Source organism: Drosophila serrata, unplaced genomic scaffold (assembly GCF_035046125.1).
Source record: "Drosophila serrata isolate PLE 108 unplaced genomic scaffold, ASM3504612v1 contig_176, whole genome shotgun sequence".
Classification (NCBI taxonomy): domain Eukaryota; kingdom Metazoa; phylum Arthropoda; class Insecta; order Diptera; family Drosophilidae; genus Drosophila; species Drosophila serrata.
This window is the reverse complement of record NW_028257074.1, coordinates 28475-53729: the sequence shown is the minus strand read 5'-3', so window position 1 is coordinate 53729 and position 25255 is coordinate 28475. Positions and strand designations below refer to the sequence as shown.

Sequence of the window (25255 nt, the reverse complement as noted above, 5' to 3'; positions counted from 1 at the left end):
ACTTTAAGGATTTCTTCTACACTCTATATTTAATGCTTGTGTATTATTTATAAGACTCTATATAGCCCTAAAATCTCACCGTAGTCTAGTATTTCGAAGATCTAATGAAGTGTGCCTTGAATAAAACGGCAAAAATCATTTGAACGTTTTGGCTTGTCAATTGGAACAACCACCGGAAAATCGTAGTTAAGTTCTGCATCTCCGCCTCCCTTACTCACTTTTCTCACCTATACAACTACACCAGTGAAAATAAATCGAAAAAAATAATAATAAGATACAAAATATTAATAAAACAAAAGTAAAAATGATTCTACTTCGCCGTTGCCAACATTTGCGACTGCGTCCATTGATTCGTCTCTGCTCCGCCGAGCTGATACATAAGGTAAGTGAATAATATATTATTCTGACTTCATATATCTCGAAGAATAATGGATTAATGATTGAGTAATGGATAATCGCAGGATGGCTTCATTGAGAAGCTGCGACACAGCTTCGAGGAGGACGTGCGCAGCAATCTGGTTGTACCCACCTTCAAGCGGGCCATGCTCTATCCGGACGAGATCGCCGTGAAGGATATCAATGGGGAATACACCTATTTTCAGCTCTATTTGGTGGCCAAACGTCTGGCCATACAGATTTCGAATATATGTGGTGAGTTAAGGAATAGGAGTATCAGTATAATAGGTTTATACATCTATATATCATTTTATACGGGTTTCAAGCTTTAATTTTATAAATTGATATGTGATATAGGATCCTCTATAAAACATCTATAATCCCTTAAACAGATCAAGCTTCATGATCCTCCTTTGGGTTCTATTCTCCTTAAATACCAAAATTAAGGGACTACTTAAGTCTCAATGCTTCTAAATTTCATAGCAAATATCCTTTCCGGTTGGCAATCTCTTCTTATGATCTTTTCTTAGGCTCCATTCTTACCAAGTACCAATATTTACAAGGATCTGTTTGAATTTAGTATACATTTGATCATATTTGCTTTTCAATATCTAATCAAATATACTTCCCTTAAGACTGAGCCTTTACATGATCCTTTCTTAAACCCATTTCTCTTCCTATACCAAAATTCACATCGATTGGATTAAGTTTTAGAGTAAAAATCTATGATAATCCTGTAAACATATAATAATCACATCTAACTTTCCCTCAGGCAGTGCCTCACTCTCGAATGTGGCTTACCTTTGTTCGAGCAATGCCCTCTGGATAGCCATACAATGGAGCTGCTGGATTTCTGGTCAGGTGGCTGTGCCCCTGGAATGTGGACAACCCATTGAGCACCTGCGTTCACAGGCCACAGGATGCAAGGCCAAGCTACTGATAGCCACACCCGAATTCGAAGAAATGGCCCAAGAAATCTCACTGGGCCTCCAGTCAGCCACCATAGTGCTAAATCATAGCTTTGTGCCCCCGGCGGAGAGTGTATCCTCCACATCGATGTATGTGAAGCAACTGGTGAGCACCCAGGGTGACCTCCTCACCGAGGGCACGTTGCCGAGTGACTTTTATGCCGGTGCACCGGCCATGCTAGTTCACACACCAAATTCAGTGAATAAACCGAAGGCAGTGCTGCTCTCCCATCGCAATATCGATGCCCATATCCGTTGCCTCATCGACAGTTGGCATCTATCGTCCTCGGACTGCCTGCTACCAATTCTCTCGTTAAATCGCATGAATGCCGCCGTCGGAGGGATCCTCAGTGTGGGCGGAACCGTGATCCTGCAGCAGAAATTCGATTGTCACAATGCCTGGAGTGCCCTCCTGGGCATTAATAGTCCCACCAAGCAGCGTGTCACCATCTTCCTGGCCATGCCCATTGTATACAAGCGTCTAATTGCGGAATATGACAAGATGTTTGCCAAGGACTCACGAATGGTGGAATACATTTTGAATCATTGCCGGCAAAGGATTCGTCTGATGGCTACCGGTTATGCCTTGCTACCGGATTCAGTGTTCCAGCGTTGGCGTGAGATTACGGGTCAGAATATATACGAATACTATGGCATGGTGGAAACGGGCCTCGTTTTGGGTCATCCCTTGGAAGATCCAATAGGTGCCAGTAATGGCAACACATCATCATCATCAACAGCAACCACAACGTCACCAACTCCAAATCCGAATGTAACTTCAGAGAAAGTGGACTATCGTCCGGGCACACTGGGTGCACCACTCAAGGGCGTGACCGCTCGGCTAATTAGCAGCAAGGGCACAGAGCTAATTACCTGCAAAAATGAACTTGGCGGCAATGTGGATCATGGTCTCATCCAATCGGATATGGATTTAGGCAGCGATCTGCCCATCTCGCAGACTGTCATCGGTGAACTTCAGATAGCCAAGTCAGATATGGTATCCCAATCTCTGGGCGGTGGGATTAATGGCCGTCAAATCGATCCGGAAGCAATTGGGTGTAAAGTGGAGGAGACACCCGATGGTTTCGTCAAGACTGGCGATATTTGTGCCTATCAGAATGGGAATTTTTATTTCCTAAGCAAGATAAGCGATGTCTTCACCGTGGGCGGTTACAAAGTCTATGGTTCAGAGATCAAGAAGGTATTGATCTCACATCCCTCCATCAATGATGTGGCCGTCCTGGGAATACCCAACAAGGTGTGGGGTCATCGTCTTGGCGTCATTTGCATTGTCTCTCCGGATGCTGATATTGATTTGGATGCCATAAAGACCTATTGCTATCGCCATTTACCAGCCCACAAGTGTCCCACGGTTTTCAAGACCCTGATTTCGAAATAGAATGGGTCGATCCTTAACATATCCTTATCCATAGTGTTATCATAAGTTCAAATCATGTCTCCCTCGCCTGGGCCACAACAAATTTATGTGAAATTACGTGCGACATTCGCCCCACAGCTATCGTTTTTGTAACATAATAAAAATATTAATTTTGCAAACACTATTTATTTGCAGCTTATTGATTTAAATACTTAAATATGTCTATGTATTCTCTTTATTCTCTGTTTTTTGTATATTTACACAAACTTCGGCTTGCCGAGGTTAGCTACTTTTCTTGTTGTATATATGTTTTGTTATTGACTTTTATTATATATTATAAGCTTTAGTTTCCTAAGAATTTAAATATTTCAAATCTCAATTTAACAGCTTTTTCTTCCGTAAGAAGTCTATGTGTTAGAGAGAGATAAATGGTCAACTCAATTTAGCGGCGGGAGAAATTCATAATTAGTGCCATTAAACTAATCGATGAACGCGATAGTTCCCTTATCGATTGCATCGGTAAAAATACTAAATACCGCACAGTTTGCACTAAATACCATTAAATACTACATCTTATACAAAACATTAAAAGATATAAATTATTTATTATATCAATATTTTTTTTATTATGTGAAATGTGTTCCCACTTCTCCTGCTCAGAGATAGAGAGCGCAATTAAGTCAATTTACCTCTCTCCTTCGCTCAATTTCTCGGCAAGTGTTGGAAAACATTCCACGTATCGCCGGTTACGTTTATCGATACGCAATAACATCGATAGCAATCGTTGTTTTGACAGCTCCTCTTGGTTGACAGCCCTTCCGTTTTCTGTTCTTTTTCTTCGTGGTTTTCGACTGACAAGATGGCTCCAACTGTAAGTGCGCGGAAAATCGCAGATATTTCGGCCCATCCCCCGTTCAGAGTGTGCCAAAGTATGAAAATATGAATCGTCAAACTGTGGGCCACACACTGGCGGTGGAATTGTGTCGAGATAATACGCGAAAGTGCCCGGAAAAACGATACATAATATGTGTTTTTTTTTTGTTCCTGTTATGTGATTAGGCCAAGACCAACAAGGGTGATTCCAAGACGGCCGCCAAGCCGGCCGAAAAGAAGGCCGCTCCCGCCGCCGCTGCCGCCAAGGGCAAGGTGGAGAAGCCCAAGGCTGAGGCCGCCAAGCCCGCCGCCGCCGCTGCCGCCAAGAATGTGAAGAAGGCACCGGAGGCCGCCAAGGCAGCCGCCGCTGCTGCCGCCAAGCCCGCAGCCGCCAAGCCAGCGGCTGCCAAGCCCGCTGCTGCTGCCGGCAAGAAGGCCCCAGCTGCTGCTGCCGCTGCCCCGAAGAAGGACGCCAAGGCTGCCCCAGCTCCGGCTGCCGCTGCCAAGGCTGCTCCGGCCAAGAAGGCTGCCTCCACCCCGGCTGCCGCTCCTCCGGCCAAGAAGGCCGCTCCCGCCAAGGCTGCCCCGGCCGCTGCCGCTGCTCCGGCTGCTGCTGCACCAGCTGCCGCTGCTGCTCCCGCCGCCAAGCCGGCACCAAAGCCCAAGGCAAAGGCTGCCCCTGCTCCCAGCAAGGTGGTGAAGAAGAATGTGCTGCGCGGCAAGGGCCAGAAGAAGAAGAAGGTCGCCCTGCGCTTCACCATCGACTGCACCAACATTGCTGAGGACAGCATCATGGATGTGGCCGATTTCGTAAGTAGACAAAAGACAAAAGTAGAAGAAGAGCAGCGCTCCTTGGCATCAGTTTCTACCGCACCAAGCTTTCCATTGCCCCCCAAGTTAGCCAGGGGCTATGGATAAAAAGTTGTGGTTACATCGAAGCCTCACATCCATTATGCGATAAACTGCTCGCGGACTCTTGCCGTGCCGCCTGCGGTTAACAACTTCTGGAACAGATTAGCTTAGCTTTATAGAATCTTTTGAGAATCTCCGTCCGATATCCTAAAAAAAACGTATTGCTTCTTCGCTGCCTTCTCATTTTGGGCACACGCGTTTCCGACAAGGGGCTCTGGGCACTGCACAACGGGGTAGCCATTGACCGCCAGTGACCTGGCACTGGCCAGTGGTGCAACCGTCTGTGAACAGCGTCAAGCCGTGCTATGTGTACCGCCACGTGGTGGGCCCTGGGATTGAGTTGCAATCACAACCGTGATTGCCTCAGGCCAAAATTCATAGTGCGCCCTGCTCATAGGTTGTCCAAGCGTCGTGACACCTGCAGGTTTTTCCCAACTTTGCAGGACTAAAGATTGGAGGTTACAAACTCCCTCGTATATCTAACTTTCCTTGAGATAACAGACACACCCGCTAAGTGGGCAAACCGAGAGCGCTGAACGCGCCAAGAATTTTAGAGCAGGGCGCTAGATGGATACGTCGCCCTTTCCTACCAAGTGGATCAGGTAACTACAATTTAAATAGGATTAACTAGGGATGTATGTAGAGAGTTAAAGCTTGATATCATATTGAAAGTATCATAAACTTTGCTATATCGAAACTTTAATTATAGAAAAATATGTAAATTATGGTATATTAATACTTATAATATAGAAAAACTTTAAATTTAGCATTTAAATATCTTTATTAATGATTTAAATCAGTAAAATGTTTTGTAAATAATCTTTTTCGATTATATTGTTTCGATATATCAAAGAAAATATAGATTTATTGCACTTGTGTATATAGCAGCGTCAATTTGTAAATAAACTTTGACGTCTGATTTAAATACAATGTGAATAACTCTATATTTAATGCAATTTCATTTAAAAATCATTGCAAATCTTTATAAATAATAGGCCACGCCGATTTGCCGTCAGAGAGTGAGCTTGAAGCGTCGCTCTGATGGCAGTGTACTCAGTGGCAAATTAAAAAATTGGTCACTCTTCTTTATTTGGGCCTTCTGTTCTTGATCAATTGACTCTTGGCCTTAACAAAGAAAGAGACATTCAAAATTTTGTATACTATACTATACATTTTCCATATGCTCTCGAAATAAGAAACCAAACTAATCAAAGAAATCTTAACTATTTACCAACTCGCAGGAGAAGTACGTCAAGGCTCGCCTTAAGGTCAACGGCAAGGTGAACAATCTGGGCAACAATGTCACCTTTGAGCGTACCAAGCTCAAGCTGCACGTCAGCTCCGATGTGCACTTCTCCAAGGCCTACCTGAAGTACCTCACCAAGAAGTACTTGAAGAAGAACAGCCTGCGTGACTGGATCCGTGTGGTTGCCAACGAGAAGGACTCGTACGAGCTGCGTTACTTCAGGATCAGCTCCAACGACGACGAGGACGACGATGCCGAGTAAACACACACAATACAAACAAATTCAAACGTTTACAATGATCATCCTGTATTGCCTGATTCGTTTTTATTAAATAATCTCACGACTCGGAAGAGATGAGCTCGTGTTTTTACACCCGCAAAACAAACAAGTTGTGAACTCTGGAATAAGAAAACCCTTGGGGGGTTTGATCGCCGCCAAATAAAAGCCTATGGGGTGTGATTCTCCTTAAGAAAATGCATTGTTTTTCATTGTGGGTTTACTAATAGATTTAATTTTATGTAATAACTCTCTATAGAGCTTTATATGTTTGTAATTTTATTGTAATTGTGCAAAAAGATGTACAAGAAATCAGGCTAGAGAGATCTGTATATCTCTGCTCTAGCTCTGCATTTGAAATACTATTTTGTTGAAGCTTTCTTGCTCTGATATATCCACTAATGAGCAAAAAAGCTATACCCTCACGCTACCTTTGTCTATCTCGCTCTATTTGGTGTTTGTTTATTTAACTTTTTCTTTCGTAACTTGTTTTGTATTACTTTTTGCCATTGGCAAGCATTTGGTGAAAGTTTTTGAATGCCCTTGAAGAAAGCATAACGATTGAAGGCCTAAGTAGGTTTATTAAGCTATTTCTATTAATGTTTAGTTATTATTATTATTACTTTTATTTATATTAGCAAACCTTTTATAAAGATAATTTTGTAAGCTATTTTAGTTCTTAAAAACCAAGGCTATGAAGGAATTCCTATTATATCATTTTCAAACCCTTGCAGGGTATTATAATTTCAGATAAAACCCTGCAACGCAGTGAAGGAGTCTTTCCGACCCTATAAACCATATATATTCTTGATCAGCACTAACAGCTGAATCGATCTAGCTATGTCCGACAAAAAATTAATTTTTTCAAAATTTTAAAAAATTTTAAGGGGCTAAAATTGTTAAAATTGAAATTCAAAAAGTTGGTAAAATTTTTAATTTTTTTAAATTTTAAATTGAGTATGCAGATTTATTAATCTAATAAAAACTAGCATAGGAAAGGTTTCCGACTTAAAATTAATGCTTTTTTGGATGAGTTATGAGTTTTTTAAATTTTCGATTTGTTTAAAATATATGGTATAAAAATATAGTAAATATCGACTAAAAATTTACATTTTACTTTTAGTCAGAAGCTTGTAATGATGTGAAGGAGCCATTTCCGACCCTATAAACCATATATATTCTTGATCAGCATTAACAGCTGAATCGATCTAGCTATGTCCGACAAAAATTTAATTTTTAAAAATTTTTCATTATTTTTTAAGGTTAAAATTGTCACAAAAAAATGGACAAAAATGTGAAATTTTTAACATTTCAAATTGAGTACACAGATTTATAAAGCTGATAAAAACTAGCATAGAAAAGTTTTCCGATTGAAAATTAATGAATTTTTGACTGAGTTATGACGTATTTCCACTGCAATAAATATTGAAATTTCAATTTTCCTAAGTTAAATTATTGAATGATTCGTGTTATTATTAAATTATTACTATTATGTATTTGTGCAATCCTTATGCTAAGATTATAATTTACATATGTGCTAATTTAGTCCCTAAAAAACAAAGGTGTTTAGCACTTAAAGAAAAGCCAAACTGTTATAGTTAAAAAACAACGAATCCTATTTCCCAAGTATGCCATGACTTTTCTCGAAGTTCAAACGTAGTTGTCCTTTTCCTTTTGTTCCCTTCGCATTATTCAGTCAATCACCAGATTTCAAACTGTGTATACATGATTTTCTTTGATTTTCTAAAACAAAACAAAAAGTGTTAAAATTATTTCCCTTTCAAGTTTCTGGCATTAAAATTTGTTCTTCAAATACTTTTTTGCAGCGGAATATCGGTTGTGTTTATATATTTCATGTGCCAGGAAAGGATTCCCATCGTTCGTCGTATATTGGTGATATTCCTCTTGAGAATGGAGAAGAAACGCATTCGAAACAAGTTCAAAAGACGGTGGTGAGTACAGAAAAGCATACGAGCTGTGAAAGCCAGAGTATCCAATAGGCGGGGCAAGACATCAACAGTAATAATTTATAGTATAATACATATCAAGATCCTATATTTTTGGTAAGTTTCCATTTTCTTCTAGAAATTTTCAAAATACTTACACTTACATAAGTTGCAAGTCATTTTTGTCATATTTAGGCTTGACATTCACAATTTTCTCTTAGAAATCAATCAATCAATCTTTAAATTTATTAAATAACTAATACGCAAAAGTGTTCTTTCTCCGAGTTACCGAAGTAACCTTCCATTCTTGTTTGTTTGTTTTATTATTATTAGAAAAAAAAACCCATCACAGAGCATTCAAAATTCGCATAAGCAACTGCTTTGCGACGACGTTTGCTGTTGAGGTTTCTAAATATTTACCGATTTCATTTCATCATTATTATTATCTATATGGTGTTCCGTTTAGTTGTTTATCCAGTCATAACGTTGGAGAAAAACACACTGAGCTGGCTGCTGTCAGTCAAAAATAATGACCATTATCTACAGTCCGGTACCATATATAGTTAACGCTGAATAATAGCAAAAAGTGTCGAGGGCTCTGGGTGTAGGCGAAAAGCTTTTATTTTCAACAATTTCCAAGTGCAACAAATGGGTTTCAGCTTACAACAATTACACATAAACAAGCAACAATTACGAGTAACAATTCTAGCAAAAATATACACTTTTAGTGAGTGAGAAACGACATCGTTTTTCTTTTTTTTTGTCAGGGAATTCTAGTTGGGGGCTATTATTAGTATATAATATATATAGTTATTTGTATAGTTAGATATTCGAATGTCTTTCAAGCGCACACTGGGACGAGATTCACGTTGCTTTTATGGGGTTCTGGTTACCCATTGGTTTTCGCATTGCAATCATCACAATTGAAGGCTGAGTGAAGGGGGAGGAACTTGAATACTATAAATGGAATACGGAATAGGGAATATGGAAAAAAAGGGGTATCTCTATATAGGGGACATTTTCTGCTGGGGAATGGTACGGTACGGCTTAAATTAACAAAATTTTTTTGTTGTGTCCAATTAGCGCCCTGGAATATCGATCTTGGGCCAGTGCAAACACAAGCATTCATTCCAAGGCCATGACAAAAGCTGGGGTTCCGAGGTACAGTTGAATACAAACGAGGGAGAGAGTAGCTTTTGAATAGGGGAAATATATGGTTCTCGTTACCATTCCCATTCCCATTCCCACTCCCCTCTTTAGTAGCCAGCGAATCCCCGCTTGGCCAGGCAAGTCATTGCCAGCAGCAGCAACAGCAGCATGCTGCCACCCAATTGTCCCTGTCCGCTGGTCACTTGGTTTGACTTCACCGAAGCCTGCACAGGGGCAGCTACATCGGGGGCCTGTTGGACCTGCTGGGAACCGGGCTGTGCGGGTGCCATGGGCGCCAAGGGTGCAGGACCCTCGCCAGCTGGTGCCGCTGGTGGCGGCGGTGCCGGATAGCAGGCAATCTTCTCTACTTCCACCATTTTGGTGCTATCATTGGGATCCGTTTCGTTGACCTTTGTGGGCACACAAATAATGCCTCCTGCTGGTGGCGGAGCAGCTGCTGCTGCATCCGTTCCGGTCATATTCGAGGCCTCCGGGTTAAAGGGCGCCATGGGTGCCATGGGAGCAGGCTGAGCGGCCTCTTGTGTTCCATTCATTGGTGGTGCTGCAGCTCCAGCAGGTGCTGCTCCTGGTGCCGCTGCCACACCACTGGCATTAATCACTGTGGTTCCATCGGTGGCATTCATCGGCACACCATTGTTGATAATAATGATGCGATCCTGGCCAGCAGCTGCCGGAGCTGCGGCCACGGGTGCAGAGCTACTGCCACCGGAGGGTGTGAGAGCATGGCCCAGCAGAGCGCCGCCCAGGCCGCCAGCAAGGAGACCAGTGCCTGCACACGAAAAAATAAAATATTTAGTTTAGGGCGGGGGGGGAGAAAAGCAATAGAAAATTCGAGAAAAACTTACCGAAACCCAGGCCAGAGGAGGACTGCTGCGGCGGTGCCGAGTAGTAGGTGGCACCTGGTGGCAGGGCAGAACCTGCCTGATAGTAGGTGGCACCTGGTGGTGGAGCAGCAGCAACCGGATGGTAGCCACCAGCCATGGGAACATGACCAGCCGATGGGTAATAGGTAGCACCAGCCGGCAAGTTTGATGGATAACCGCCGGCATGTCCGCCCGCTGCCGGATAGTACGTAGCTCCAGCTGGCACACCCGAAGAATACTGATTGCCATGATTCTGGGTGGCGGCACCATAACTAGGAGGAGCGGCACCATAATTGGGAGCATGATAGGCCGGCGGTGCTTCGTGCATATTGGGTCTGGCACCGCCGACAGGATTGGAGGCAGAGTAAGCTGGTGGCGGTCCCTGGGGCACATTCCAACCCGGTTGCGGAGCGGCACCAGTGCCAGCGCCAGCTCCAGCTCCTGCTGCTGCCGCCGGACGATTCGGTTGCGAGTTGTAGTTCGAGTAGCTAAGCTTGGCAGCATCCGCATGCGAATTGCCGCCGGCTGCATGACCATTGGTATTATAGCTTGGCTGCGTCACATGGCCATAGTTCGAGGAGGAACCAGAGCCGGACGAGGAGGAGGTCTTGCGATTGCCGTTGCCCTGGTTACGGCGTGCATCCACAACATCGCCGCCGTGCGTCAGCAGCAAGGCGAACACCGTCCAGGCGACGAAGGCAATGCCCCGGCTTCTGCCACTGGTGGCCATCATCATCATCATGGGACGTCCGATTTATTACTCAGACTGAAAATAATACATTGGAAAAAAAAATAGCGAAGAGGAGTCGCCAAAACGTTGAGCGATCAAATCAATTGACGTGCATGCTAATTGCACAAACCAGTTTTTTGCGATGCGCGGCTTTTGTTGCTTTCGCTGCTGCTTCGGTTTTAATTGTTGTTGCTGTTAGCCGTTAGCTCCGCGAGCGGTCGTTGTTCGCGTTTTAAAGTTTCGATCGTTATTATTTGTCGTTGCCAGTGGTGGCACTGATGGCATTATGTGGTAGAAGTACAGCAACATCGATGTAAATCATAATCGATATATCGATAGTGAGATATCGCATCCTTAGAGACCATAAAATATCGTATATCGAGAGTCCTACCGCGAAATGGTTTGAAAGAAAATAATAAGAACCCTGCAATTTATCGATTCCCAAATCCAGAGTCATAGCAGCCAGCTTTCAGTTGCTGTCTTCTTATTTGAATTTTACCCGCAATTTCAAATACAATTGTTTGTTGTTGTTTTTTTTTTTTGTATACACATTTATTGCAAGTTGGTTTGTTATATTGTAATTTACGTGTATGCCTCGCCACCTGTAACTACCACAACAATGTACGCATATTCCATTTCGCTTAGTTTTATGTTTTATGTACGTGAAACGCTCTCTGGTTAAAAAATGTGGTTTTTCTGTGTGTGTGTGTATGAGTGTGTGTAAATACGATTTGCTGACACGCTCCACCGCCTGGACAGTTGTTTAGTTTCAACTAGACTTACTTAGTTTGAATGAGTTTCTGTCATTGCGGAGTTTTTTTTTTTTAATGCATTTAAAAATTGATTCGTTTTCGAGTTCGATTCGATTTACTCGCTATGCCTTTCTTCTCGTTACTTTTGCTAACAAAATGCACTCGTTATATGTGTTTGGGCTCGGACAGTGTGACATTGTGGGTGTCGTGAGTGTGTGTTTTGGAGATGTCCGCTCTCATTTATTCGTACTCATAACTTAATAACATTAATAATATTTAAAAAAAAAAACATCTTTTGTATACATAAACCTTTTGTTTTTTGTTTTTTTTTTTATGCTTTTAGTATCATTTGTCGTGATTACGCTTATTTTTTTGGGTTTAGTTTTAAATTACTAACTACTTATATAATGTAATGTTAACTTGTTTTACTTGTTTTAATTTGTCCGTAAAGGTTTTGTTTTCTCATTCCACCTCTCCCACTTTCCTCTTCCTTTCTCTTTCTGTTCTCATTTCCTTCGGCTCCCGTTATCTGTCATTTCGGGTGTTTTCTTTTTCTTTTTTGTTTTGTTTTAATACTAACTGCAAACTCCTCTTTGCCAGTATTCGTTTTAGTTTTTTTTCCTTCTTCTTTTTTTTCTTGTTAGTACTCGTATAATAAATCTGAACAATTTGTCTTAAAAAATATATACATATACGTAATAATTAACATTTCGCTATGTTCTCCGCCATGCAATCCATCCGTAACTTGTGTATAAAATATTTGTTTTTTTTTTCCACTACAAAAAATCACTCTTTTGCAAATAAAACTCAATAAGTTCCTTTGTTTTGTTTTCTTGATTTGCTGTTAACATTGTTCTTGTTGTTTGTTTTTGTTGTTTCTTGTTGTATTTGTCTCGTCCGTCTCATTCGTGTGGGGGTCGTATAGTTGGTAGTGGTAGTGTTAGCAGTGTTTTTGTAGTTGTAGTTGTGTTGCTGCTGTCCTGCTCGCTCGCCTCCCGTTGCCGCTGCCGTTTTAAACGGAAACGGAAATCAGAGGAGTGGAAACGGAACAGAACAGAACAGAACAGAACAGAACGAAACGGAACGGAAACGGAACCCATAACGGTTTTAATTGAATAACGAAAAGAGTCTCAAAGAAGCGCACAACACACATCGGCACACGTGTGTGTGTGTGTGTGTGTTTGGTTGTGTAAAATTGCATTCAAGTTCGTTAGTGTTTGTAGTTGGCACACCGACTGAAGATTGTTAGTTAAATTTTCATCTCTTTTACATTTACTTTGGTTTTCCCTTTCGTTTTCATTATCATCTCGTTTTCGTATTCGTTTTCTGAGTATAGTAATCCTCGCTAAACACTTAGAAGACACACACACATAAACAAATACCAACACAAACGGTTATATTTCTTCCCTTCCTCTGATTCTCCTCTACTCCCACCAACTCCAACTCTTAACTCTCCTGTTTAGTTCTCATCATTATTTACTTTGATTTTTTGTTATTTTTTTGTTTTTTTTTTATGTGTTTAATCGTTTGTTTTTAACCTTTGTACATATTTAATTCGATTTTGAGTTTACTTTAATTTCTGTGATTTAAGCACATTTTGCTCGCCATAACAACAATGCATATGCATGCACATGCACGTTTATAAATATACCGTTTTATCTCTCTTACCAATTGCGGCGAGTGTTGCTTTGTGTGCGTGCGTGTGTTTGTCGAGAAAGGATGTGCTGGGTGAGAGAGAGAGAGTGAGAAAGAGAGTGTGTTTTGCATTAACCGTTAGGCCATGATACAATTACCGAAGGTAGTCTCGTCGGCTATCGAAAGTGCTCGGGTTTTGCTTCAGTGAGGGGTTTTTCATAGTGAAAGGTTGTCTGCCACATGATTTTTTTGCATTGTGTGTCGTAGAATTGGGCCAAGTTAACAAAGGATGCAATGGAGTATATAGCGGGATATTTAATTAATAAATTTCTCCTTTAATAATAGTAGAGCTAACAGATTTCTTCCGACGAGACTACCTTGTATAATTGTATCATGCAAGAGAGACTCCATTTAATTTGGCTTTGAGTTCTCGGGGGGTCATCCCCACTTTCTCTCTCCCTCTCAATTTCTCTCTCCGGCGAGCAGGCGGCAATGAAAGTGAGTGAAAACAAATGGAAAGCTGTCAAAAATAGAAAGCATCTAAGCGGTAAAAAGGAGCAACTAAAAAAGGAAAGCCTCGAAGGTCGTGTGATTATCTCTCCTAGCGAGAAGAAAATGTATAGCTATAGTGTTTATTTCTCTCATCTTTCTTTTCTGTTTTTTGTTGTGGTTTTTAATTGTTAGTTTTTAATTATTAGTTGTTAATTATTTTTACTTGTTTTTTTTTTTTTACGTTTTTTGTGTTGGCGGCACATAAGCAATTTTCCTTATCAAAATCAGAAAAAATATAAGTACATACATACATACACACATGTATATTCATATGTAAATATTTTTGTTGTTGGTTTTCTTCGTTTTTTTTTCGTTTGTTTCTTTAATGTATATGTATATGTATGTATATGTAGGTGTATATGCAATAACATTTATATCGTCGTAATCATATAGCAAGGTAAATACATATAAATCTGTTAATGTGTATATTTTATAATGGGCGTGGCAGCCTGCGCGTCCCTCGTTTGGGTATGATTTTTTGTTCTTTTTTTTCCTCATAAATATTACTATCCAAAAAAAGACAACAAACAAAACAACGATTACAAACAATCAAACGGATTACATACACATACAGCATCCTTCTCATGGGACTGATTATTCTCTTCTTCGTCTTGTCTCGCTGCCTCTTTCTTGTTAACGTTTAACAGTTCAATCGCCAAAAGTGTAACGGTTGATCTCTCGCTTCTTGCTTCTCGCTTCTCGCTCCTTACGCTCTCTCGTTCGTTCGATTTGCTTTTAAAACTTATTTTATGAATTACTCGTTAGGCGGCTGCTTGGGTTTGTTTGTTTCTTCCTTCATTTTAAGTTAAGTTTAGGTTTTTACTGTTTTTACTGTTTTACATTTAGTTTAACTTTATACAATCTTTGGGTTTCATGGCTGCGGTTGCTCGTCGTCTTTCGTGTGAGGCGCTTTGGGTACTTCTTCACTTCTCCTTGCTAACTCGCTCTCCTTTGCTAACTCGCTAACTCTCTAACTCGCCCTATCTTGTATCCATTTCTCTTAACTTTTCGAAAGCTTTCAGTTTACATTTTATTTGAAACGTTGATTTTGATTAGACACACTCGTCCTAGGATGGCAGGAACATCTGCCCCAGTGCTGCATTTCATTTCACTTCCACTTCACAGCACCGTCTCCATTTCGGCGATTTCCGTCTTGTACGACCTGTGATCCGAGAACGAGAACGTGAAACGGAAATGGGAACGGGAACGTGTATGCCCCCGGGCGTTAGTGGGTTTGATTCGGGATCTAGTCTCTATATACGACATGTAGAGGTTTTGCTAATTTACGCCAAGCATGCTGTACAGATATATATACGATGTGTGTGAATATACATAGACAGGGTAGGGTAGGGCAGGGATGGGCGGTAGGATGGTGCAGTGGCTCACAGGACATGCGTTCTGGGCTATGCTAATTAGCCTGCCAGCCAATAAAAAATGTGACAAATTGTAATCAGTCGAGGCCTCTGGCCGGGATGCGGGATGTGCTGCTAATGGCAGATGTGTGTGTGTGTGTGTGTGTGTACTATAAGAAGAAGGGGGAACCCCATAATGGTAGCAGGAACATCATTAAAGAGAGAGGGAACTTCGGTCGGGTCTTGGGGCAAGACCTGGGGGCATCATCAATCAATCAAGAGTCCAAACGGGGCGAGCAGCACTCAAGGGTTCGCATGTAAATAAATTAGTGGCAAAAAAAAGTAAATACGAAAAGCGAGGAGGATCGTGCCTCAATGCTTTCTCTCTTTCCCAGTGAAAGGGTTATACCCTTGGGTATCATTGCTGTCCATCGTATCCATCATCATCCATTTATCAGTCAACTTTTTGGCCAAACTTTTTGAAGTGCTTTTCAGTGCGGGGGGTTTTTTTTTCCACGTGTGAACCTCCTCCTACTCCTCCGACATTTCCCTTTTTGAACAATCTTCAAGTTAATTTGCACAATTTGGAAACGCTGAAAAGTTTTACCTGTATCTGGTCATCCATAATGATGAGCAGAGAGCATAAGGCAAATCGGAAATCGAATCTGGAGAATCCTTAACTCCTTTGAAGCTTGGACACGCCACATAATGCATACAAAAGGGGGACGCAGAAAGGACATTGGACTGAATAAAGGACACCTCAATGCCAGTTTCATCCCACAAGGTAGCCTCACTTGGCTCTGGGACTGTTTACTTGCCAGTAATTAATGCAAATGTTGCCATGTGTGTGTGTGTGTGAGAGAGCCTGCTTGTAGCACCTTGATAAGCGCCAGGACACTCACACACACAGAGGGACATAAGACCATGACAATGGTTGGGAAGCCTCCAGAGTTTGACCTTTTAATTATGAAATGACCTTAACTCGGTGATGGCAGCATCATAGGTGCAGGACATTGCAGGCAGGACACCTCTACCTCTAGCTAATCATAGGTGCAGGACATTGCAGGCAGGACACCTCTACCTCTAGCTAATCAGAATTAAGCACAGGCAAAAAAAAACACGTTTTCGCAAAAACTAAGAGCCATTATATTGCTGAAACTGGATTTATAATCCTAAAAGCCACATGAATGACAGGCGTTGCACAGGTAGGAGTGAGTGAGTGATTGACCGGGTGACTAGGTGACCCATTCGGGGTGATGGTGTAAGCGATAATGCGGATGCCGGGTCTGCTACTGCTCCCCCCCGTCCGAATCCGTTAATTGCTGGTCCTGCAGGACCAAGGAGAAAAGAGAGGACTGTGTGTGTGTTTGGAGGGTCGTAAAGCGTTCCCACATCCGATTACCGGTGAGGGGCAACCACAAACCGACGCCCCCATTCAGTAGCCAGAGAAACCCATTGTAAGCGGCGATATGCAAATGGAAGGACCTACACACAAAGCTCCTGACTGCTGAATGACAACAGGAACTGTCGGAAATTGTGCTATAACTAAGACTATAACCAGGGACTGTGTCCTCTCGCCGACTGGCATCGAATCAGGAACCGAGATAAAGTAATTTAATAAAGTCATTTCCATATATTTATATTAGGGCGTCGCAAAGTCAGAGTGAATGCCCCAAAGGGACAGCAGCTGTAGCCACCGACATCATTAGCGTGGACTACTACTACTACTACCGTGTCCGGAAAGAACAACACAAAAGGACGATACAGGAATGGGGGAAGATGGAAATGGAAATGAAGAAAGCTGGAATGTTATTTCAAGCAATTGCTTAATTTAATTACAATGCGATATGTACTATACAGGACACGTGCTGGGGGTAGAGGAGGAGGTAACCATAACCATACACAGCATGCACAAAGAAAACTTACCACCTGTATAGATCTTGGGCGCTGGCGGCAAGACTCAGGTTGCCCAGCAACGGTGGCCGTTCCTTTAGATGATGATGGTTCAGCAGATCCGAGGAGGAGGCCAGCCTGTAAATAGGATACAAGGACAATTAATTAGAAATATTTTCCGAGCAAAGACTCTTGGCAAAATCCTCACCTCAATTGCGGCGCCTTGATCCCATGCTTGTCCATCACCTTCTCCAGCTGCCGGACACGCAGCCGGGACATGTCCAGCTCGTGTTTCACCTTCCACAGGTGCGTGTCACAAATGGGATCATTGCAGCGATGCTTCTTCAGGATCTCGGTGGCCTCGAATACCGCTCCGCGGAAAGTCAACGACTTGCCCATCGACAGGGATATGAGGGCGCAACAATGACCACCATCCTTTTTGGCCAAACGTTTCCTTATGTACTTGAAGTAGACGTGTTCCAGCAGCAGCAGCAGTGCCGCCAGCAGGATCCCTGCCATCAGCAGGAGGAATGCCGAAAGGAACTGCTCCAATGCCAGGGGATCCGAGGATTTGTGCTCCTGCTTCCCGGGCCGACAAGTGCCCGTCATCCAGTAGCGACGCAGTCGCTCCAGATCCCCATTTGCCCGGAACTCAAGCAGTCGCTTGTTGAACATTTGCACGTACTTGGAGTTGCGACTGAAGGCGAGTCCGTAGCCTGAATGGAAAATGGAAGATGGATTCGAAAAATTGCAAGGTTTTTTTCAGGGTTTTTGTGAGAAAATGCTTTAAACAGTGGGGCAAAAAATATAAGAGTTGTGATGTATACTTCATATTTCAATGTATATTAAATTTTACAATCTTCAAATCCATATTGAAAGCAATATTTTGAACCAAACATACATCACATCTGGCATTTCCTGTCGATTTGTGCATATCTTTTCTAAAACATTTAAAACCATCTATCAAATTTTAGTGTCAAAACTTGTAACCGGAAATACCCAAGTTTCCATTTCAAATTCTAGATTAATTTAGCTATACTTTCAATATTTCTTTTGATCTTTATACCCTAGCAAGGATATTATAATTGTAGTTAGAAGCTTGTATATATTCTTGATTAAACTTTGGTTTTTGAAAAAATTCTCATATAAAATTATGTATAAATATCGATTCTAAGCCTGCTAATATTTTAGGCCTAATTATTCTTGATTTCGCATTGAATCCTTTAATTCTTTTGCAAACTCAAGCTTTCGTTGCAGAAGTTAGCTTCCTTTCTGGTTTACATTTTATTTCAGGCATTTATAGTCCGAAAAATTACGTATACGCACAGTTGTACTTGTACCATTCCAGGGTATTAGAATTTCAGTCGGAAGCTTAAAACTAAGTGAAGCAATCATTACCGAACCTATAAACCATATATATTCTTGATCAGCATGAACAGCCGAATCGATCTAGCTATGTCTGACAAAAATTACATTTTTTCAAATTTTTCACAATTTTTTATGGTTAAAATTGTCACAAAAAAATTGACAAAAAATTAAAATTTTAAAAATTTTAAACAGAGTATGCAGATTTATTAACCTTATAAAAAACTAACATAGGACAGCTTTCCGAATTAAAATCTTTGCTTTTTTGGTTTAGTTATGAGATTTTTAAACTTCGATTTGTTTAAAAAATTGCCTTAAAAAAATATAGTAAATATCAACTAATAAGTGACATTTTGCTTTTAGTCTAAGGCTTGTAATGATGTGAAGGAGTCGTTTCCCTATAAATCATATATATTCTTGATCAGCATCAAAAGGGGAATCGATCTAGCCACCTCCGGGAAAAATTAAATTTTTTAAAAATTTTAATAATTTTATAAGGCGTTACATCGTTAAAATGTTTAAAAATTGTCAAAAATTTTACATTTTTAATTTAGTATGCATATTTGTTAACCTAATAAAAACTAACATTGGAGTGGTTTTCGAATTGGAATTAATGCTTTTTTGACTGAGTTATGAGTTTTTTAAACTTTGATTTGTTAGAAAAATTGTCATTTAAAAATAATGATAAATTTCGTTTTAAAGATTGCTAATATTTTAGGCTTTAGATATGTTTAATTTTTAATTGGATCCTATAATTAGATGACAAACTGCTAGATATTTTTAAAAATGTTAAGTCTTTTAATTCTTAGTGTAAGCTTAAATGATACTGTGTACATTTGCAAATGATTTATGTTTTAAAATTGCTAAATTTTAATTTCATTGAAGACACCCTCAAATTTCCTTCAAAATAAGCAAAAAAAAAAACCACAAATAGGTCTAGGCAAGTTTCAGACAAACTTTTATACATTTTCCAATTGTAAATAATAAAGTTTACATTGTTTTTCTTAATTAAAAGCCAATAATGCCTCAAAGTGCGGCTCAAACTCCTCTGGCCTGTTTTGTTGTTGTTCTCTCTCTCTCTCTCTTTCTATCTGTCTCTCTTTCTCTGAGATGCTGAGCTGGGCACCTTGAGGCAGGCACACCCTCAAAGTGTGTGTGTTGCCAAAAGTTTCATAATCTGCCGTTTGATAAGTTTTAAACTCGTTTTCATACAGTTCACACTTGGCCAAATGCTTTGTGAGTTTAATAATAACTTTTAATGACAAACTAAATTGCTTAAAGGGAACACAATGAAGGAAGGAAGGCGAGGACAACTTACCGGTCATGGCATACCAACTGCCCACGGTCATGAGGCGGCAATCCTCATCCTGGGCAACCAGATAATCCAGTACAGTGCCATCGTAGATGAAGGAGTCCAGGTTGCCATTGAGCACAGCGGCCACTCCATCAGCCACACTGGTCTTGTTGTACCTGAAGAGAGATCACGAGTGGCGTATGGCAGAGTGGGAAAGGATTGGGATTAGTATAGACCACTCACTGTCGCATATAGTTGTGCATGACATTGAAGTACTTGTGGATGGTGGAATCCGTGTGGCTATAGGGGATGGTGCCGAACTTGAAGGACGGCTTGTGGGAGAAGGGATGCACCAGGCGGCTATCATTGAGGCCACTGAACTCGTGGAACTCCTCCCTAGAAAGTCACATAACAAAAAGGTATACAAATTAAGAGGAAACGGGAGCTATATCCTCCCACTCACCTGGTTATCATGAAGGCGGCCAGGTTGGCAGTGTAGATGGCCAAAAATACGACAGCAAAGAGGGCCCAAACGTTGGTCATGAAACGCGAAGTGAAGCCACGCGGTGAGTCCACATGAACGGCAGCCTGGAAGAGTACGGCCCACACCAGCCAATAGGTTCGAAACAGGGAGAACCTATATGGCGTTACATTGGTGTTCTGCAGATATAGCTTCATGTCATAGCCACTGGGCGATAGCCATTCGAATAGGAAGATCATGAATGTGGCTGCCTGGATGGCCACAATTCCCACCTAAATGAGCATATGAGCAAAATGAGAAACCGAAACGGACTTACCCAGTGAGAAGGAGCACAGTGAGCTTTGACCAGAACTTACCAACATCCAGGATGCAGTATCGAAGGGTTCCAGGAAGGCAGTGGGCGAGATAATACCCGTCCTTTTGGCCACCACAATGGCAATGCCCGTTTCCATAAAGGGTTCGGAGAAATCAACAACTGCCTCACGTTCCGTATTAATCATCAGCGATGTGAGAACCATGTCCGTTTTGCGATTAACCAAATCGGCGATCAGGCCGTTCCACTTGCCATTCTCGAGGGTACCCCATTTACCATCTTCGACCCGCACCAGTTCGTAGGTGAAGCCCAGCTCCTCGGCAAACTTCTCCAGCAGATCGATGCAGAAGCCGCTGCAGCATTGATAAAAGGACTCGTTGCGGTGTGCCTGACCGACATCAATATCGGCGGCCATCTCATGATCGGCGGCCACCCGGCACAACACACCGCGATCCATTAGGCACTTGCCACTCACCGGATCCGCGGGCGACAGATTGATATAGGGTGCCTCTTCGAGGAATGTTATCTTCAAATGGAACTTCTCCGGCACACCCTGGGGCGGGGCATGTGAGTTGCCAGGCCATGCAATGTCGCGAATATCCAGCTTTTGGGTCTCCCACGATTTCCACACTCCAATCTGGGGCGCACCAAATTGGAGATGGGAGTGGAGATTGCAGATTTGCAGATTCGAGTGGCAAGTGGTGTAAGTTACAAAGCCGTGCAAGATCAGAGATTGCATGGGGAGAGAGAGTGGCAAAAGGGAGAAAGGAGAGTGGAGATTGTGAGCGTTTGAGGAAGAGTGAGGCGGAAAAATTCAAAAAGAAAGTTGAAAGAAAAGAAGCATGCAAGGATAAGGCAAGGAGGATCAGTAGTACTTACCTCCTCCCACACGAGATTCTTATTGTTGGCACTCGGCCGGAGATTCATGATCTTGAGCTCTGCGGAACGCAAATCTCCATCTGCTGTGAACTCAATATTGGGCTTGTTCAGGTCACCCTCGATGGACACATTGCGCAAGTACTTGAAGAAGCTACAGAAATGGGGGTAAAGGAACGGAAATGGATACAGAAATGGAAACGGAAACGAATATAGCCAAGTCCCTGGCTACTCCTCCTGGGATGAGGTACATCTTAAACTCTTTAGACTTACATTTCACCATTATCCCAGCGACCGCGACCCTCATCCTCGCAGGACAACGATTGAGTGGTGAGCCTGCGACCTCTATTCGCTGGATCCGTGAGATAAGCCTCCACACCATAGCTATAGATCTTAATAGCATTCGATATCTCATTCATCAGAGCCGCACTGGAGGTATCAAAGTGTACACCCAACATTCCCACCGGAAACTGCGAATGGGCATCCTTCTTCTCAATCACCGATTGACTGACCACCCACACATAGTTCTCCCCCGTTAGCTTCATCTCCTCGGCGGCCCTTAGTATGGTGATGGCCTCCGTTTGGGTGGCATAGAGCAACATAACCCGCGCCTCGCTATTCACCAGCTCCATCAGATCGCTGGTTCGTGTCACCACAATGGAGTTGAGAATGGTGAATTTGAAATGCTCCTGCATCTCGGCCACACGTTCTCGCACTGCCTGGACAAAGTCATCGTGTCCTGCGATCTGAGAGGTGACCACCGAGAATTGATGCCACTTGTAACGCTCCAGGATGCTCAACATGGCGGCACTTTGATGCTCAATGCTCGGTGCCAGCTGGAGTTGCAGAGTTGACTGGGAGGCACGACGTTCCAGACCCGAGTTATCCGCATTCCATGAGATGACCGGTATGCCTAAGTAACCCGCCAATTGAAGGAAATACTGAGCAGAGGCAGTACTATGTCCAAACTGTTCGTTGTTCATCATATACAGGATGGCGGAGACATTTACGCGCAGGAATTCCTTGCACAAGGTGCTCAAGATGGCTAAAGAAGGAGATTGGGAAAGGGATAATATAGATATTATATGGTATTGAATTATATATTAGGGGAAAAGCGTCAAGAAATGGGGTCTTGTTAGATTTGTTCTAGTTTTTCAAGAGTTTACATTGGGGTAAACCAGATTAAACCTCTAGAAACTGTTCTTAAAAGAAAGATATACATTAATATATAGTCGATTCTCTCTATAGATAGCTTCCTCTTCTAATTATATATAGGAAATGGGGTCTTGTTAGATTTGTTCTAGTTTTTTTTTGTGGTAAACCAGATTAAACCTCTAGAAACTGTTCTTAAAAGAAAGATATGCACTAATATATAGTCGATTCTCTCTATAGCTTCCTCTTCTAATTATATATAGGAAATGGGGTCTTGTTAGATTTGTTCTAGTTTTTTTTTGTGGTAAACCAGATTAAACCTCTAAAAACTGTTCTTAAAAGGAAGATATGCACTAATATATAGTCGATTCTCTCTATAGATAGCTTCCTCTTCTATTTATATATAGGAAATGGGGTCTTGTTAGATTTGTTCTAGTTTTTTTTTGTGGTAAACCAGATTAAACCTCTAAAAACTGTTCTTAAAAGGAAGATATGCACTAATATATAGTCGATTCTCTCTATAGATAGCTTCCTCTTCTATTTATATATAGGAAATGGGGTCTTGTTAGATTTGTTCTAGTTTTTTTTTGTGGTAAACCAGATTAAACCTCTAAAAACTGTTCTTAAAAGGAAGATATGCACTAATATATAGTCGATTCTCTCTATAGATAGCTTCCTCTTCTATTTATATATAGGAAATGGGGTCTTGTTAGATTTGTTCTAGTTTTTTTTTGTGGTAAACCAGATTAAACCTCTAAAAACTGTTCTTAAAAGAAAGATATGTCGCTTCTCTCTATGGATAACTTAAACTTCTAATTATCTATATTCCTCCCCCCTTAAATACATTTTACACCGACTTCATTTGCATGCCAAAACCACTGAAACCTCTCTCCTTGAAGTTGAATCTCCCCAGTCAAAGGTATTCCTTGCCATCCTAAATATCGGTTTCCCTCACTACCAATTGGGCCATCGTTAAGTCCCAATCTCAGCTCGTGCGTGTCTTGTGTACAGATGTGTGGCAATTAATGGCAGATTAGCCACCTTCCGAACTTGTTTTACGATTTGGTTCCCCTAGAGGGAGGCCATCACCGCGGAGGCCTACTCGCTAATTGACCTACTTCGGATGGTCGTCCTGGCAGGTACGTAAATAATTCACATGCAATCTCGGAGTAGGAGCAGGAGATTAGCACAGAAGCTGGGTGCAGTTGTGGATGCCATGACTACTCTATTCGCAAATCGATGACAGCATTGTTCACCCAATGACCAAAAGATAATTTGGTAAGTTTTGCCTTCTCAGGCGAATAGGGAATCGATGACAAGACATTGTCAAGTCATAGGGACGTGCTGGTTGTCGGGGTTTTATCAGAGGCGTCGTTCGGGTGGGGGAGGGGTGGTGTAGTCCTGTCAATGCTTTGGCAAAATGTGAAATCTCATCAAAAAGTTTAATTAACTTTTTCATCACTTTACTTCTGCTCTCTGCATTCCACACAGCGATGAGATGGGGGAGGAAGAAACTGGAGCTAGAGCTAGGGTCCTGGGTCCTGCTAATTTTCCCCCTCAACCGCCTCGACCGCGCCTGCATTCAATTACCCATTTCCATTTCCATTTCCATGTCCTAGCCACAGAGAGATCTATAGGCCCAGAGAAAGCACACGCCTCCAGATGATGGATCGATAGATGGATAGATGGATGGATGGATGGTTGGATTGATGGACTTTGGACGAAAAGGTCCTTTGGAATGCGGAAAGCAACCTTTTGTTCGCATTTAAACGAGAATAGAAATTCACTTAACGGAATTAGGACTTCGTCCCGCTCAAAATTTAATTTCATTTTTGGAATGGCAGCAACATTTTTGATTCCCCCCATTTAGAAATTTAATTGCGTGCATTAAGAAACAGTGTAATTGCATTATCAAGTGTCTGTCTGTCTGGTTCCTGTCGTCCTGGGACTTTGGGATTAACCAACGTCCTGTAAAAGGTGCGTAATGTGGCAGGTAATGTGAGCGGCAATTCATCAAGGTTTTTTTTATTTGGAGGGTAGGAAGGGCAGGGAAGGAACGTTCCCCGAAGGACTCCCGGAAGTGAGTCGAGTCCTGGTGGCAGAGCAGCTTTTGCAGGCTTTTTGTAATGTGCAAATTGAATTTTGACACACAGAGGCCTCCGGCCCCCCGGCTTCTGGCCGGGAATTTAACTGCCAAAAAGGACTAAAAGCAGGAACAATATTTTGTTATTGTTGTCAGGAGGAGCGAGTTCTTAGAGAGAGAGTGAGAGCAGGAGCCAAAGTCAGCTGACAGCTGTCAGCTGTGCCTTTGAGTCTTGAGTCCTGAGTCTTGAGTCCTGAGTCCTGAGTCCTGAGTCCCTTCGCATTCGTCCTCGCTCTCTGACAGCCACTAGGAGGAGAGGCAGCAGCAGCCGGAGGTTGCCTCTGTCAACTTATTATAACATCCATTAATTTCATTTAAGCATCATTCAATTGCCTTCGTTTTTATCGCAAGTTATCACAAGTTGCCAACAATGCAAGTGATAGAGTGCAGGGTGATGATGGAACCACCTCCATGTCCTTCTCCTCCTGGTTTGCCACCGCGTATGTGTGTCCTGGGGGGGGCGGTGCAAACTTTTTACATTATGCGCCAGGCAGGCAGTCAGGCAAGCGGAAAAAGCGCTGACGGGGTGTGAAGGGAAAGGGTAAAAGGATAGGGAAAAGGATGGAGAAAAGGATAGGAAAAAGGATGGGGCAAAGGATAGGGAAAAAGAGGAGCAGCACGACAGGAGATGGAGACACACGACTGTGTCACACTCTAAGTGCAAGTCTGGAGCGACTCCTTCCCTTAC

General features: G+C 42.1%; 4 protein-coding genes across 9 annotated transcripts in view; 2 read left to right on the top strand and 2 right to left on the bottom strand.

Moving 5' to 3' along the window:
- Nucleotides 1–138: 138 nt before the first annotated feature.
- Nucleotides 139–2926, top strand: Acsf3 (Acyl-CoA synthetase family member 3). The gene is made up of 3 exons (XM_020951828.2): nucleotides 139–382; nucleotides 462–651; nucleotides 1169–2926. The coding sequence occupies exons 1-3, from the start codon at nucleotides 305–307 to the stop codon at nucleotides 2761–2763; spliced, it is 1863 nt and encodes a 620-aa protein (XP_020807487.2). The 5' UTR covers nucleotides 139–304; the 3' UTR covers nucleotides 2764–2926.
- Nucleotides 2927–3470: 544 nt separating this feature from the next.
- Nucleotides 3471–6248, top strand: RpL22 (Ribosomal protein L22). Its single transcript, XM_020951841.2, has 3 exons — nucleotides 3471–3613; nucleotides 3802–4425; nucleotides 5769–6248. The coding sequence occupies exons 1-3, from the start codon at nucleotides 3602–3604 to the stop codon at nucleotides 6033–6035; spliced, it is 903 nt and encodes a 300-aa protein (XP_020807500.1). The 5' UTR covers nucleotides 3471–3601; the 3' UTR covers nucleotides 6036–6248.
- A 2345-nt stretch (nucleotides 6249–8593) lies between these two features.
- Nucleotides 8594–11290, bottom strand: LOC110183498 (uncharacterized). Its single transcript, XM_020951781.2, has 3 exons — nucleotides 10890–11290; nucleotides 10012–10795; nucleotides 8594–9935 (listed from the first exon to the last, which is right to left on the bottom strand). The coding sequence occupies exons 2-3, from the start codon at nucleotides 10769–10771 to the stop codon at nucleotides 9253–9255; spliced, it is 1443 nt and encodes a 480-aa protein (XP_020807440.2). The 5' UTR covers nucleotides 10772–10795; nucleotides 10890–11290; the 3' UTR covers nucleotides 8594–9252.
- Nucleotides 11280–25255, bottom strand: part of Nmdar2 (glutamate ionotropic receptor NMDA type subunit 2) — a 30112-nt gene continuing 16136 nt past the window's right edge. For 3 of the 6 annotated variants that reach the window (XM_020951782.2, XM_086827500.1, XM_086827499.1), the window contains exons 3-11: nucleotides 21546–22317; nucleotides 21276–21426; nucleotides 20440–21033; nucleotides 20066–20355; nucleotides 19846–19998; nucleotides 19627–19778; nucleotides 17152–17659; nucleotides 16977–17081; nucleotides 11280–14860 (exon numbers count right to left, since the gene is read on the bottom strand). In XM_020951782.2, coding sequence (XP_020807441.2) covers nucleotides 14818–14860; nucleotides 16977–17081; nucleotides 17152–17659; nucleotides 19627–19778; nucleotides 19846–19998; nucleotides 20066–20355; nucleotides 20440–21033; nucleotides 21276–21426; nucleotides 21546–22317 — 2768 coding nt within the window. In that variant the 3' untranslated portion in view covers nucleotides 11280–14817. Of the gene's footprint in view, nucleotides 14861–16972; nucleotides 17082–17151; nucleotides 17660–19626; nucleotides 19779–19845; nucleotides 19999–20065; nucleotides 20356–20439; nucleotides 21034–21275; nucleotides 21427–21545; nucleotides 22318–25255 lie in introns of those variants that run through there. The other 3 variants (XM_020951785.2, XM_086827501.1, XM_086827502.1) reach the window with 2 other exon arrangements.